The sequence below is a fragment of the Haliotis rufescens genome, unplaced genomic scaffold (assembly GCF_023055435.1).
Source record: "Haliotis rufescens isolate VD_foot unplaced genomic scaffold, xgHalRufe1.0.p SCAF_4, whole genome shotgun sequence".
In the NCBI taxonomy this organism is placed as follows: Eukaryota; Metazoa; Mollusca; class Gastropoda; order Lepetellida; family Haliotidae; genus Haliotis; species Haliotis rufescens.
In genome coordinates this window covers 14,455,743-14,472,461 of record NW_025964112.1, presented here as the reverse complement: position 1 = coordinate 14,472,461, position 16,719 = coordinate 14,455,743, and the positions used below count along the sequence as shown (strand labels likewise).

The following is a 16,719-nucleotide window of genomic DNA, read 5'->3' as shown; positions in this document are numbered from 1 at the left end:
ATGTCATAAATTCTGCAACAGGGGCGGGGGATATAGCCACGTTAGTGGCAAACTCTTGTTTAGTTTTAACTCGCTCACTGACATCCTACATACCTAGGTGACCCTTCATCTATGACGATGAGTATATTTAGCCCATAATTCGATTGTGTGTGTGTGTGTGTGTGTGTGTGTGTGTGTGTGTGTGTGTGTGTGTGTGTACAGTTCAATTATCCACTGTCTTCTTCCTCGTTTGCAGGCGCACCCCCCGGAGGACACATCCTGTGTAAAGTGTGCGGGGACAAGGCATCTGGCTTCCATTACGGCGTCTTCTCGTGCGAAGGATGCAAGGTAGGGGCGTACGGCGTACTGTAACTTGTATTCTGAGGATATATGATACGACCTTACCATCTGTTCAGTACAATTAATACTGAAGGATGCAAAGTTTGAGCGTAATATCTGTATTGTACATTGTATTCTGAGGATATATGATACGACCTTACCATCTGTTCAGTACAATTAATACTGAAGGATGCAAAGTTTGAGCGTAATATCTGTATTGTACATTGTATTCTGAGGATATATGATACGACCTTACCATCTGTTCAGTACAATTAATACTGAAGGATGCAAAGTTTGAGCGTAATATCTGTATTGTACATTGTATTCTGAGGATTTATGATACGACCTTACCATCTGTTCAGTACAATTAATACTGAAGGATGCAAAGTTTGAGCGTAATATCTGGATTGTACATTGTATTCTGAGGATATATGATACGACCTTACCATCTGTTCAGTACAATTAATACTGAAGGATGCAAAGTTGGGGCGTAATATCTGTATTGTACATTGTATTCTGAGGATATATGATACGACCTTAACCATCTGTTCAGTACAATTAATACTGAAGGATGCAAAGTTGGGGCGTAATATCTGCATTGTACATTGTATTCTGAGGATATATGATACGACCTTAACCATCTGTTCAGTACAATTAATACTGAAGGATGCAAAGTTGGGGCGTAATATCTGCATTGTACATTGTATTCTGTAGGATATATGATCTATCTATCTAAACTGAAGCTAAAGCTAGTCATTAATATTGAGGCGCAAAGGTGCCAATACCCAAGCAGATCCCCATTGCCTGCCCAAAGAGCATAATAGTTGATATTCAAGAAGTTTTTACTTTGAAATCAGCAAATGTGAAGTCCGTAGTAGTGCAATTTGTGGAAGACTTTCGGAGACAAAATGTAAGAAGTTAAAATAAATCCGGGAAAGGATGTCAGACAAGGTTTGAAGAGAAGAGAGGAAGAGAAACACACTAATTTTGGTTCGTTTAGGGCATTACACATGGACGTTAATCACAATGAAATAACATGTAGGAATGAATAAGCATTTTCACTAAATTTTCCGAATCACTCATAAAAATGTCTGGCCGTATTTAATGATGCACGAAGTATGTGATATAATATGAGAATCCGCGCATACCCTTAATGACCACAAGTGATTCAATTCAAAATTGATAAAAATATGAATATATCCCCTTTCTATTGAAGAAAATAATGATTTCTGTATATTGTATTTCTTTTAAGATTAATATCTCTGTAGACGTCTATATGAGAGATGTTAGAAGTCAGGACGCGGAGCCCTGCTCCTGGGCTTGTCTTGACATTTCCATCCACTCTGGTCCTGCCTTTCTATGGATGCCTTCCTCCATCATCACAATCATCACTGAATCTATTGCAAACATCAATACAGTCTCACTTTTCAATTTGCAGGGTTTTTTCCGACGGACTATCCGCCAGAACATCACGTACAAACCGTGTGATAACCCCAAGGGATGTCTTATCATGAGGATCAGCCGGAACAGATGTCAGTTCTGTCGCTTACAGAAATGCCTAACTGTGGGCATGTCACACGAGTGTGAGTATCTCCTTACGCGTGTTTGTTTGTCTATGTGTTTGTTTTTAACGCTGCACTCGGCAATATTCCAGCTATATGACGGCGGTCTGTAAATAATTGAGTCTGGACCATACAAACCAGTGATTGATATAATGAGCATCGATCTATGCAACTGGGATACAATGACATGCGTCAACCAAATCAGTGAGCTGCTTGACCCGATCACGTTATTCGCTACTTACGTGAGTGAGTCGGGTTTAACGCCGCTTTTACCAGTATTCCAGTTATATCGCAGCGTCGCTACTTACCACAAGCATGGGTTGCTGAAGATCAATTCTAACCCGGATCTTCACGGGAGCTCTAAGAGGGCTCTGGGGTGGCGTAGTGGTCCAGGGGGTCCTGTCCCTCTTTTGAAAAGCAAAACCAGTATGTATTATGTTGAAGGCAGTAAAATTATCTGAGAGAGGATTGTGATATTTTGGTCCCCTCCCTTTTTAAAAAAGCTGTCAGGTCATGTAAACATGGTATCATGCCGTTTATTTAATAGGGTCGATAATTCTAATTCGGCACAGTTTTGCGGAACAGCATCTGATTATCCCGCGATGTTTGTACCGAATCGTTTTCTTTTTCGACTAAAAAAGACTTCTCTTTGTTTAGTACCCTCCATCTGTCTTTATAGGCCATACGAAATAAACCATATACCGTGAGTGAGTGAGTGAGTGAGTGAATAAGTGAGTGAGTGAGTGGGTGAATTAGTGAGTAAGTGACTGAGTGAGTGGGTGGGTGGGTGAGTAAGTACGGGAGTGAGATTGAGTGATTGAGTGAGTGGGTGAGTAAGTACGGGAGTGGGTGAGATTGAGTGATTGAGTGAGTGGGTGAGTAAGTACGAGAGTGAGTGAGATTGAGTCTGGCAATTTCACGGCGGTGGACACCATATATTGGCTTCGCACATTGTATTGGAGAATCAAACCCGGGTCATGACGAATGAACGCTTTAACCACTAGGCTACCCCATCGCCCTCCATATACGGTGAAACCTCGTTAATCCGGTATACTACCATACAACGAATCAACGACGATTGGGTGTATCACATTAACAGTTTTCCATTATATCGAGATTTTGACTTCAGAAGTTCTATTATGTGAATAGCATACGGTACGGACGATGTTGCCTTAGGGTGTAGTGCATGTTTTCATGTCTGTTTCCTCTTTCAGCGGTACGGTTAGGACGCTGTCCGAAAAAGGACCGACCATCTAGCGCCAATTTCTTTGTCCTTCCACAAAACCAGAGCGGTGCAGTTGACGTAGATAAACAGGTGAAGAACGAACAGATGGTTCTCTGTATACATGACGCATTCAAGTCCGCCTCGAAGGAGTTTGACAGAGTCTCCAAAGACGTGGCCCCTGTTGAGGTCAGTAGACAAATATTATTTGTAGCAGGGATATATTTGTTGTCCATGATGTGTAAAAAGTTTATATAAATCCTTGGCCGAGTCATATGATAGAGGGTCGACATTTACCCTGTGGCGATTCTTGGACAAAATAGGCAACGAGTACTTCATGCTTTTGGTGATACCAAGAGATCACCGTCAGAATAGGTCCGCAGCTTGTCCAAGTGGTCAGGTTCGGTGACTTTATAAATTGTATGTCATCGAACCCCGACAGCGTTGCTCATAATATCAACCACAAGTTTGTCTTGTTACGACTCGATTAAGTACAGGGATATTGTTAAATGCTAAATGTGACATTAAACAACATTCACTCACAAACAGCGTGTTTAAGATGAAGATTATTCTGTATCTTACCAAAGATAACTGCTTATTGTTAGAGTAAATTGGCAGTGAATACTTGTGGAACAGCATTTAGATTGGTTATCGTTAGGATTTTAATCCCTTTTTTCTCTATGGGAAATCACTCTACCAGTTCATGGATTCTGTCAGATGACAGATTTGGCTTGAATCCGTGTTTATCTGTGACGTTTTAGTGAACTTCATAAGTGACGATGGAATTTATTATTCATTCATTATTTATTATAGTTGGTCAAATTGTAAATATAATTGTAAAAAATTTGTTTATATGATATGGGGAAATGTATTATGAAGAATGTAGTGTGCTTTCACGTCAACATGGTGGTTGAATCAGAACTTTAATAAAACTTTTATTCATTTGTCATGCGTATTCTCACTGAAAATGATGAAATTTCATATTCAGTTTTCTGTTTCCTTTTGTGATGAGAGGTGCTTGCAAACTGCACAATAACAACATAATTAATTGAATACCGTGTTACTGTAAATTCAGTCTTTGTTTATGATGTGAGGTGGTTGCAAATTGCACAGATAACAACAAACGTTAAATACTTTGTCAATCGGTCTCAAAACAGTACTGTATGTTTCTCATGACACACCGAAAGGGTATTTTGCATCAGTGAACATCTACGCGAACAGCCCAAGAGAAGGGATAAGAAGAAAAGTGGCGGAAACATATAAAATGACCGTTACATCTTATCAAACGGGTGTATGTCTTTGAGAGGCAGTTAGAAGTTGGAACAGTAATGTGTCAATGTTTATCTGAATTAGAACAGGTTTTCAGCAACCCATGCTTGCCGTAGAGGGTGACTATGCTTGTCGTAAGAGGCGAATAACGGGATCGGGTGGTCAGGCTCGCTGACTTGGTTGATGCATGTCATCGTATCCCAGTTGCGTGGCTCGATGCTCTTGATGTCAATAACTGGACTCGATTATTTACAGACCGCCGTTATATAGCTGGAATGTTGCTGAGTGCGGCGTTAAAAACAAACAAATAATATTATCTAGTAAAGTTAAAACATGGTTAAGATAAGGAAAATACATAACATGATTAAAATTAATTCATTTAGTTAATGTGGCATGGGATTAGCTGTGTACTATGCCATTTTGTTGCTTTGCACAGTAATTTTGGCAGACAGACAGTTTATGTTATGTTAGTCTAACCTTAGGTACAACTATAATATAAAAAGCTTAAAACATATACAAATGTGCACAGTCTGAGACAGTACATATGAAAGAATACCTTTCTTCACATGAAAGTTAGCTTGATGGACGTATCAAATTCACAAAATCTATAAGGCACTAAATATACATTTCCATCAATAAAACATGAATGCGCGACGGCGAGATAGCGTATGATAGACGGTTTGGACAATGTTGAAACACATGTTTTATTTGACATAATACATCCGTATTTCTGTCCATTTAATATTAAGATAGTATTTGTAAAACAAGCTTAAAAATCAAGATAAGAAGATGGCATGTAGAAAACAAGATAACAATGCATGAATCAACACCCTTGTCTGTGCTGTTCTAGAGACCATACAGCGATATACCGGTATGTGATCTCTGGGTGTTCCACCCATGGCATTAGGCAATTCTCGCCAGCGACTGGAGTGAGTGAGTGAGTTGGGTTTAACGCCGATTTTAACAGTATTAGAGTTATATCGCGGCGTGTCAGCTTAATGTGGGAGGAAAGCCCGAAGTGATGCAGGTCTCAGACGTTAACCACTTCGGTGAAACCCACGAGCACGGGTATGGTACTGACAAACCTAGAAACATAATCGGGGCGAACCGGGATTCGAACCCACAATCATAGGTTTCTGGCGTGTCCAAGGGACGCAACTCTGCACAGCGAATCGCGGCGCCTTAGACGACTGGGCCACCCGTGCCCCGCAAGCGACTGCATACCGATCATCAGAGCTGTCAAGATTTTGTGAGTTCAGTAATGGCGACCACAGCATCAGTGACAGGCAACCGCATACCCGTAGGGAGGACACCCAACGCAGTCGACATGGTGACAAACGGTGTCAGATGTATTTCAGGAAATTAAAGATCTCAGTGAACATTTTGATAGAAGAATGAATTTAGTGGATGATAAACGGTGAAATCCGAGAAGTGAGAGAAGAATTTATAAGTGAAAAGTGTGACGTTAACAATGACGTGTCCCAGTTACGTGGCGGACATACAAGGTTGCATAGCAGTTAAGAGAGACATTGCCGATCTTACGCGCACGCAATATCATTTAGACGCAGAGGCAGCGAAGCTGTCTATCCACCTAAACCTTGTGGGGAGAAATTTACAAGAGAGCACTGACTGGTGAATATGTTACAAATAACAGCCTGATCAGAGATAGTCTCAAATTGGGAGATATCTCAATAGACAAAAACAGAGGAAAAAGACCCGCAGTGTGAAACATCCTGGTGCAGCTATCGCAACTTGTAAGTCTATTGAAGATAAGCGAAACATTATCACGAAAAAGAATAGTTTCAGAGACAGCAAAAAATCTCTCGTGTATACATTGTTTGTTTGTTGTTTAACGCCGCACTCAACAATATTCCGGCTATATGACGGCGGTCTGTAAATAAGCGAGTCTGGATCAGACAATCCAGTGATTGACATCATGAGCATCGATTCACGTATTTGGAATACAATGACATGCATCAACGAAGTCAGCGAGCCTGATCATCCGATCCCTCTTACGACAAGCATAGACGCCATTTACGGCAAGCATGGGTTGCTGAAGACCTATTCTACCCCGGATCTTCACGGGTCGTGCATACATTGAGTGACAAGCCTTTACAACAACGAATTGTCGAGACGAATATGCCTGCTCTTGTGGAAACAGTTGGTGACTGGCAACTAAGGCTGACAGACATCGTCTACATGGCATTGGGTACGACAGAATCGACAGGATATGCTAGAACAACAATCATCAACCGAGCCACCACCGTAATGGCAGATCACCCAGATGACACAAGGACAACACGTCCGGACGCACGTGAACCTGACGGTGTTTGTCAACAAAGATCACGTGATCACCACAGGTCGACCAATCAGAGAGACGCAAAGCATCAATGTGGATGGACGGTCAAGAAGAGGGCGGGACCGAAGCCGAGCTTCGTCCACCCACGCAACAGAGTTCACTACTATAGTTAAAGGGCGGGTGTTGGGACGTGGAAGGTTGGTCAAAAACTCTAACTCGGAAAATGCCGCTCTGCGACAGATTTGTGCTACAAACTCCGACTGGGATATTCTCAGTATAAGCGAGACTCATCTCCGACCATCTATACAAGTGGTTCGGTCTCAACATATTCCCCTCGGGGCTCTGGGGGAATGGGTTTTTTAATAAAGAATGCAATCTTTGATTCATACGATGTTACCGTGGAGGATGATACCAATGAAGGCACATATATTTATTTGGTTATCACTTATAAACAAATCAGGACAATGTACAAAGTATTTATGTGTCTGCTTCATCTAGAAATGTATCTGTTGAAGAATTTTATGATACTTTGCTGTCACAGGTATGTGGATATCATAACATACATTTCATATGTGGTGACTTTAACAGCCGCTGTGGCGATGAGACTGTCTACACAGAGGGCATGGATAAGCTATTGACTTCACACTAAATAACAATGGAAAATTGTGTATTCAATTTTTAATTAATGCGAATGTGTGCTGAATGGTAGCAATACTAGTGACAATTTGTGTCAAACCAGGGTATGTATATTGTGGACTATTGTTTTATGCCCTATGAAAGCTTTGATACGTTTCGTAATTTAACATATACGCCCTTCAGATTTGGGTGTGTTGGTGACACAGATGGGGAGGCACTACTCACGAAAGACCACGCAATGCTAACCTGGTGTGGTACCTCGTGTGAGCCATACATTGGGGAGATAACTCTTTCCATTTCATGAGGTGAGGTGAGGTGAAATTGGGTTTAACGTCGCGTCCAAGATTATTGCACTTATATAGCGACGTGCATGCACGTGTATGTGTGTGTGTGTGTGTGTCGCTGCTTGTACTAGTCCGGACTGATGCCGATTTATAGTGCTAGCTCACTGAGATACCATGCCGCAGTTTAACATGAATACCCCACTCAGACACAGTATACTGACTCTGAGCCGACCAGTCCTTGTTTTAGCCCCTTAATGCCGAGCGCCAGACAGGGTAACAACAAGTACAATCTTTTAACGTCTTTTTGTATGACGCGGCCTGGGATCGAACCCTGGACCTTCCGCTCTCCGGGCGGACGCTCTACCACAAGACCACGGAGGCGGTCTCCATTTCATGAGAAAATTCTAGCAGGAAAACCACCGGAACATTTTCTGCAGACGAAGTGAAAACATTAACAGATTTTATAAAAAAGTTGGAAGCATCGATGAAGCACCAAACGTGTATTGACGGGGCATAAGGTGAATTTGAGGACGTCGTTTACTCCAAAATATACATGTGTAATAAACAATTGATAAAACGAATGAACACTGTATTCAATATTGTCTTTTTTGTCCAATTTCCCATTTCCATTTGTATAAGTCACAGTCCAGATGGGAAACAGCATTGTGATAAAACCGTTCACTGGTTTCTGGTTGGCAAGAAATTGTCTCTTCTCCCTCAAGGTCATAGTCTAGGTTTCGATACTTCGTCTTGGGTGCCATCAAAAAGTAGCTGGATTGTGATGCAATCCCTCGAGATGATTTGTGGCGTCGCCCCACTGCTCAGAGACATTTAATTGTGCTTCGTGAAAGTCAGCTTTGGTGTTTGGTGCTTAAATGGAAGTTTGACGTCTGGGCTAACTTGTACAAAACGATCTTAGCGCTAAGATGATCGTAACTCCCATACTTTAACATAGGCTTACAATAGTCTTAGCGCAAAGAACGCTTTGTGCAGGTGGACCCTGGTCTTAATCTTGAACTTATATCCGACAAAACCCAAGGGCCGATCTCTCTCAGAATCGGGAATGAACTGTAAATGGAATGCCACAATGGAAGGCCACTCTTGTCTGTATTTCCTTTTATAGCCCAAATCGTACTAAATGATTAAAATGTTCACTCATTCATTGATATATATGTTAAACGCTTTCACTCAGTGCAGTGTATGTGAATAGTGTCGTCATATGTTGTGAGCTATTCATGAATTACTTGTCTTATGTGAGATGCCCCCCTAATCCCATATTGTCTTACCCATCACCACGCACGGGTAGATCTGTACCCTTAATAGGTACAGGTACCCTCGGGTGCGGGACAAATAGGAAGACCCGTAATAAACCACCAGGCAGACTGGGAGCCGGCCTGATCGTTAAGACAGCGCAGCGCATCAAGCAGCGGGAACCCGTTTTAACCTCCTGCGAGGGGAATTCTCTTACCGGAGGATACTTTTCGTTTGGGAGACGATTTCGTGTGTCGTTTATTATTGTGTTTTTCACACGATTTCCGATTGCCACATTTAGTTTTGGTCAATTATTTGTGATTAACTATGCCCTAAAGTATTTATATCTGCAAAGTTGACTTAACTTGCCCTTGGGGGTCACGGGTGGCCCAGTCGTCTAAGGCGCCGCGATTCGCTGTGCAGAGTTGCGTCCCTTAGGCACGCCAGAAACCTATGATAGTGGGTTCAAATCCCGGTTCGCCCCGATTATGTTTCTAGGTTTGTCAGCACCATACCCGTGCTCGTGGGTTTCACCGAAGTGGTTGACGTCTGAGACCTGCATCACTTCGGGCTTTCCCTCTCACATTAAGCTGACACGCCGTGATATAACTCTAATACTGTTAAAAGCGGCGTTAAACCCAACTCACTCACAGACTAACTTGCCCTTTAATAAACCCACGAAATGTCTTCGTGGGCACTTGTGTGCGTGGCTGAACTTTAAGAAAATAACATTGTATGAACTTCGTGTACTTTATCACATAAACCAGTCTCAGTACAATGAAGAGGCTGTGAGTAATTTTGAGGGCGTGGGTTGGGTTTAGCTCCGATTTGAACAATATTTATAATTTTCACCTGGCAGTTTGGTGTAGGAGAAAAGTCACAAGTAACGCAGGTCAACCCTTGGGTTTTGGTGCCGATGAAAAAGACCATGGGAAGAAATATTCAACAGGTTTTCAAGCTTTACCGTTCTATGAACCCACAACACCAGATCTGAAAACTATTTAGAAAATACTAGACATATCTTCACTAGAAATTTAGGAGGAAAAGTGATGTTCATGCTTCAGGCGAAACTATGAGGTGACGAAACTAGGAATTAAAACTATGTAAATTCATGGAACGATAGTTAACGTTCCTTTTCTCCATCCTAAGTGCGGGGCACGGGTGGCCCAGTAGACTAAGGCGCCGCGATTCTCTGTGCAGAGTTGCGTCCCTTGGGCACGCCAGAAACCTATGACTGTTCGAATCCCGGTTCGCCCCGATTATGTTTCTAGGTTTGTCAGCACCATACCCGTGCTCGTGGGTATCACCGAAGTGGTAAACGTCTGAGACCTGCATCACTTCGGGCTTTCCTTCCACATTAAGCTGACACGCTATGATGTAACTGGAATAATGTTAAAAGCCGCGTTAAACCCAACTCACTCACTCCATCCTTAAGTCATTAAGACTCAACAACTGTTTACGCTTTGATATTGCGGAAATGTTTGGTTTTGTTGCCATGCTACGCTAATCCATATATTTATCTATAAGGAGAGCTGGAATCTCTGTGTAAAAAGCAAGTTATTTGTTCAGAGCGGTAGATTTCCTGTTGAGTGCTATAAGCTCATGATGAACCCTTTGCCCTGATCGCAGACCTGAGTGGTTCGTCATTGAGCGCCGATATGTCAAGCTATATTTGTTATATGATGTAGGTGGGTCACATATCCTTTGACAAGAGTAGGTTTACTCAAGGACTATGCCTTTTGGAATTACACATGACATTTAGATTGATTATTGTTATTAAAACGTCTTTTGTATACAGGCGTGTGTCCGTCACTTTCATATGAAGAGTACACTGTAGTAGGCGTCCATTGATTATCAGTACAGGTAGTTCATTGTGTTTCGCAAGTTCACATTAAGATCGTGACATTCCTCTGTGATTGAGACAAGTGCATTTACGGGGTAAAGATCTCCATGGGCATTTAAACCGCTGTGTAGCACTAACGAGAAACATGATATACTGGTGTTGGGAAATGGTTGTAAAATCGTGATTGATGACAGATCATTGAAATTAATGGGTTAGCGCCATATGGCTGTTTTTCAATGATTTGTAAAGGTCAGTAAACTAGATCACAGCTGGTGATACAGAGCCTGAAACAAATATATCCAATACAGCCCATGCAAGTCTATAATAGTGGGCGAGTGTAGATTTCACTTTCTGAAAATGAAGAGTCTCTGGGCTCCTTTTTTATATTGTATAAGATAATTTAACAACTTTAGTTTTCTGTAAAATATCTTAATTTCAGAGACTAGAAGTGAGCAAACAAGCTATTTTAAAAATAAGACACTCGCTTCATTCATTTTTTCCAAGTACTAATCGCTTGCAGTAATGATTAGTGAATAGAGCTTCTTAGGAAAATAGAAACGAAAACAAGCATTTCCTTAATAATAAGAAATCTCTACTTAAAGCAGAGTCGGTGTATGATTCCGACTGTATTATAAACATGTTTTCATGAATCACTATCAAATAGTAGTGATACCAGGTGTTCGCGAAAAGGTGAGCGTATCCTGCCCCACTGGTGGCAGCCGTCACAAACACACGCAAAGGCGTGTCAATTGTTTACCTGAAAAAAAACACCACGGGAACATATGGTACAAGTCAATATATTAAATTGTATCAGACATCATTTTTGTCACTGATTGGTAAGAAATAAAGTACTAGAATGAGACTAAGATTTAATGGCTGAATGTTTATGTAACGATTTAGTTGTTTTTCAGGGTATTTTTGGTTATTGTCAGCCCACAACTTTGGTCGTTGTGTCAACAATAATCTGGGAAACATATACATATATGGCGATCCGTTACATGTGTGTTTATATCTATAACTTTGTTCTTTAACTTTAGTGGAATATTACATTGATCACATGACACTACTTATCGACCCGGGGTAGAATAGGTCTTCAGCCACCCATACGTAAAAGGCGACTAAAGGGATCGGGTGGTCAGGCTGGCTGACTTGGTTGATTGCTCATAATGCCAATCCCTGGATTATCTGGTCTAGACTTAAACGTAACTAAATAGAAATTGAATGATACAATGCCTAAAGGCTATACGTTTTCGAATAGGAAGAATTTGAGCAAACCTCTGTTATATCTCTTCTCGACACTCCTGCCCTTACTTACAAACCACTGTTATGTCTCTTCTCCACACTTCAACCCTTACTTACAAACCTCTGTTATATCTCTTCTCCACACTTCAACCCTTACTTACAAACCTCTGTTATATCTCTTCTCCACACTTCAGCCCTTACTTACAAACCTCTGTTATATCTCTTCTCCACACTTCAGCCCTTACCTTCAAACCCGCTGTTATATCTCTTCTCCACACTTCAACCCTTACTCACAAACCTCTGTTATATCTCTTCTCCACACTCCAACCCTTACTTACAAACCTCTGTTATATCTCTTCTCCACACTCCTGCCCTAACTTACAAACCACTGTTATATCTCTTCTCCACACTTCAACCTTTACTTACAAACCCGCTGATATGTTCCAGATGGAAGTGATATCCACCCAGGAAGAGTCGAAGAACATTTACCTCCGGTATCTCCCAACCATGGTGCGTTGTATCTCGACATTCGCCAAGGAGATTCCTCAGTTCCTTGACATCTCCCTTGAGGACCAGCGTGTCCTCATCAAGTCCTGTTTGCTGGAGATGGCGGTTCTCCACGATTCCACCCATGTTCATCTGACCGATGGGGTTTGGGTGGACGAGAAACTCAAGTTCCATATGGAGACGGAGGCTCTTTCTAACCTTGGGCTCATGGGAACGGTTTTCAGGAACTTCCACAATGTCGTCAGTAAAATCAGGAAGTTTGAATTGACGGATGTGGAGATGTCCCTTGTCTGTGCAATTGTCCTTCTGTGCCCAGGTAAGAAGCAGTTGACGGCTATATTCAACGAAATGTTTTTAAGGATTGACTTCATTAAATAAATACGACAAAACCCTTTCCACATTCATAATAAAGCTCTGCATATGACACAAGTAAAAAAGGGAATAGCATCGGACATCATGTTTGCCACCGAAGCGTCATATTTGGAAACATCTTTCTTAGACAGGAGCCTCCACTAGCCTTTTTAGCAAAGTCTTGTTTCCACAAACTAGGCTTTGATATAGGCAAGTGGACACGCTTGCCTCGGGAAGATGATTTGGACATGTCCTCCACATATCTACATCAAAACCCCTTGAAAGCTCCACCGAGACCTTGAATATTGTAACCCGGACGAGTTATGAATAAAAACGAAAAGAAAACGTGCTCTCCACTATTTGGATCCGTACAAAAAACCCAAAGCGTGTACCAACTCCTACAAAATATGTCAAAACAGGAATTTTCATACGTTGACATATGTTGAACAATTAAAGTGTTCAGTGCCAGTTTTCGGTGTGTTGAAGTCTTCTTCTTTGAAGAAATTGGATTCTAAGAATTTGATTTTGAAGTAGAAGCGTAGCATTGAAAAGCTTTCGAATATTCTGAAACCCGTTTGTTTTTCCTTTCAGATCGTGAAGGGCTAAAGACGAGGAAGATGTTAGAGAACCTGGAGACCGACCTGTGCATGGCCCTCAAGTGCCAGCTTCTCCTCAACCACGGCGAAGGGGTCCTCCTCCTCGCCCGCATCATAAACATGCTCGTCGACCTACGGACAATCTCTACGAAGTACCTGGAAGAAATTCTCAATGCTCAAGTGGACATGGGTTCGACAAAAGGTTGATCCCTGTCCGGGGGGACAAAAGGTATCCTGACGATACTGAAAGCACCGCCAAGTGCATTCAAGATCTGTGATAAATGTGAAGACACTTTCCACCGACAAATGGCAGCTCGGTGACCTTGTGACCTCTTGCCATGCAAACTTCAGCTTGTGTCGAAGGGAGATAACTCGATGATGTGCGTTGATGTTACCGTGGCAACGAGCATTGTCGTACATTCCACATTTTTGTCTTTCACAGTAGTAACCTGGTATTATTCATGTTTTCTTACAGTGAAGCTAAATGATTGTGTCGTACGCTTTGATGTGGATCGTAAATACCAAGTAAATCTATCCGGAATTATGGATGCATGTATGCATGTATTTTTATATGTTTTTTTTAAAAAAAAAATCCAACCTGTTGGTATCATTTGTACACCAACACTAAATGTGTTTTATGGTCTAATAATGAAATTAGAGGTCATATTTCAGATACGAATGTTAATAAATACACACACGTGACAGAGAATATTAACCATGGGAATTATCCTGTTCAGAATACTTATTTTGTTGTCTAATGGTATGAATGCTAAGTCGTTACGGTTGCGGCGAGTGTTTGCTTCTTTATATGGTTGAATCGTCTTGAAGAGGGTACTAAGGCTCGATTTTCCAGCGAGACAAGGAAGGCTAAACATAACTAATATTTTAACCCACAGCGAACAAATATTTTTCTCGAAACGGTAACCAAGTCATGACACATTTTTCAATCACTTCATAAATTTTAATGATTTTTAATATATTTAATGTCCAAGAGACGTTGGGCAAGATATGACGGCACAACAAAAAGGGTGGTCCTGCGCCACGACTGGAATATGTATTTTATGAAACCCATCCGGTGTAGATTATGAAAAAGCAAGTCTTACCAGATCTAAGCACTTAAAATCAGCTCCAGGAAGAAAATAATATCAGAGGAGAGAAATGTATTGTTTTACTAAAAGATTTCGTAGACTGCATGTCTACAAATACATTATCTTTACCCTTCAAAATTTAAACATGTACAAACAACTGTGCATTTCAGTCCCTCATGGTGACTTGGGTTAGAATAGATCCCTTGTCCCCTGTGCTGGTCCTAAAAGGCGAATTAATTCTATCGGAGAGTCAGCCTGTGTGTCTGGTAACATCGCATCGATCCGGCGGCCCCGGACGTTGGAGGTAATATCAACCACTGGTTTGATCAGACCCGATTATTTACAGACCGCCATGATAAAACCGGAATATTGTTGACTGCGGCGTAAAACAACAAGCACTTATAGTTGCATGCATCAGGTGTAAATATAACATAACGTGCGTGTGAAGTGATATGATATGTATGTTGGATGTACGCGAGTTTGAGATAGTCCTGTCCCATCATATGGTCTCCTCGGCAAGTATATACCACCCATTTTTTGTCCCCCGACGTGTAGAGGCCGGAATATTGCTTAAAGCTGCGTAAAACCTTAATCACCCAGTCACTCATATATACCAAGCATCGGCTTGTACATTGAGGTTGCTGATGTTGTTAGTAATGTATTGGGGTCCAAAACACTGGCTACATTTGTATCTGATTCTTATTCAATATCTAATGGGTTCGAATCCCGGTTCGCCCCGATTATGTTTCTAGGTTTGTCAGCACCATACCCGTGCTCGTGGGTTTCACCGAAGTGATAAACGTCTGAGACCTGCATCACTTCGGGCTTTCCTCCCACATCAAGCTGACACGCCGCGATATAACTGGAATACTGTTAAAAGCGGCGTTAAACCCAACTCACTCACTCACTCACTCAATATCTAAGGAAGAAAACGTCACAGGAAACATTCGCTGGTACATATATGGATGGTTTCCCATGTTTTCATTTATATAAATATATATATATATGACATCACATCACATCACATCACATCACATGAAGTTTTGAAACGTCCATTCCAATGATTTATACAATGTTATGGACGTCATTATGTTTGCATCGTTATGATAGTGCGGCACAGTCGGGAAGGCGGGACTGCTGGCTTCTGTGCAATAACTGAATAAATATGTATCTTTACACATATAGGTGGTTGGCTACCGGTTGTCGTTTAAGGCGCCGCAAGTCGCTATTGTGAGTTGCTTCCGTTCGGCGTCACAGAAACTTATGATCATGGGTTCGAATCCCGGTTCTCCCTGTATTTTATTTCAAGGTTTGTCATCACCATACCTGTGCTCGTTGGTTTCACCAAAGTGGTAAATTTCAAACATCTGCATCACTTCGGGCTCCCCCCCCCCCCAACACACACACACACACATAAAGCTGACACGCCGTGACATATACTGCTCAAGGATGCGTCAAACCTACCACACTCTCATATGAGTAAGACCGCCTCCGTTGTCTAGTGGTAGATCGTCCGCCCGGAGAGCGGAAGGTCAGGGGTTCGATCCCCGGCCGCGTCATACCAAAAGACGTTAAAAGGTGGTACTTGTTGTTACCCTGTCTGGCGCTCGGCGTTAAGGGGCTAAATCAAGGACTGGTCGGCTCGGAGTCAGTATACTGTGTCTGAGTTGGGTATTCATGTTTAACTGCGGCATGGTATCTCAGTGGGCTAGCACTATAAATCGGCATCAGTCCGGACTAGTACAAGCACACACACACACACACACACACACACACACGTGCATGCACGTCGCTATATAAGTGCAATAATCTTGAACGCGACGTAAACCCCATTTCACCTCACCTCATATGAGTGATAAGAATGATCACAATATCAGTTATCCTCCGTTTATTCCAGTTTCAAAATAAAGCCAGGGGAATAATAAATTGATTATACAGAAACACTCTGTTCAACCCAGACATTTTTTTGTTTTTTATTATGTATTTATGTTATTATCTCCACACATTGTGTTACTGTGTTACATGTGATTGATGCTTGTGTAATAACACAACACGTGTTTTGTTGAAGTTAAATGGCGTATTTGGTGCAGAGGATGCAGCGTGTGTGTTGAAGATGTGTACGTAAATGGGTTTCACGAATCGTTTGACGAGGTGTCTCTTTTATGAATTGCCCATTCTCCGCTCTTAGAATGTGCGTTGGGTAGATTAAGGGTGTGCGAAGGGTGGATATTTTCTGCTTATTTATTGTGTA

General features: G+C 41.7%; 1 protein-coding gene across 2 annotated transcripts in view; it reads left to right on the top strand.

Annotated features, from left to right (window-relative positions):
- The window catches only part of LOC124140499 (nuclear hormone receptor E75-like), a 37,368-nt gene extending 23,331 nt beyond the window's left edge, over positions 1-14,037 (top strand). For both annotated transcript variants that reach the window (XM_046508070.2, XM_046508071.2), the window contains exons 3-7: positions 236-327; positions 1,757-1,901; positions 3,095-3,291; positions 12,374-12,749; positions 13,376-14,037. In XM_046508070.2, the coding sequence (XP_046364026.1) occupies positions 236-327; positions 1,757-1,901; positions 3,095-3,291; positions 12,374-12,749; positions 13,376-13,587 (1,022 nt within the window). In that variant the 3' untranslated portion in view covers positions 13,588-14,037. The remainder of the gene's footprint in view (positions 1-235; positions 328-1,756; positions 1,902-3,094; positions 3,292-12,373; positions 12,750-13,375) is intronic.
- Positions 14,038-16,719: the final 2,682 nt, after the last annotated feature.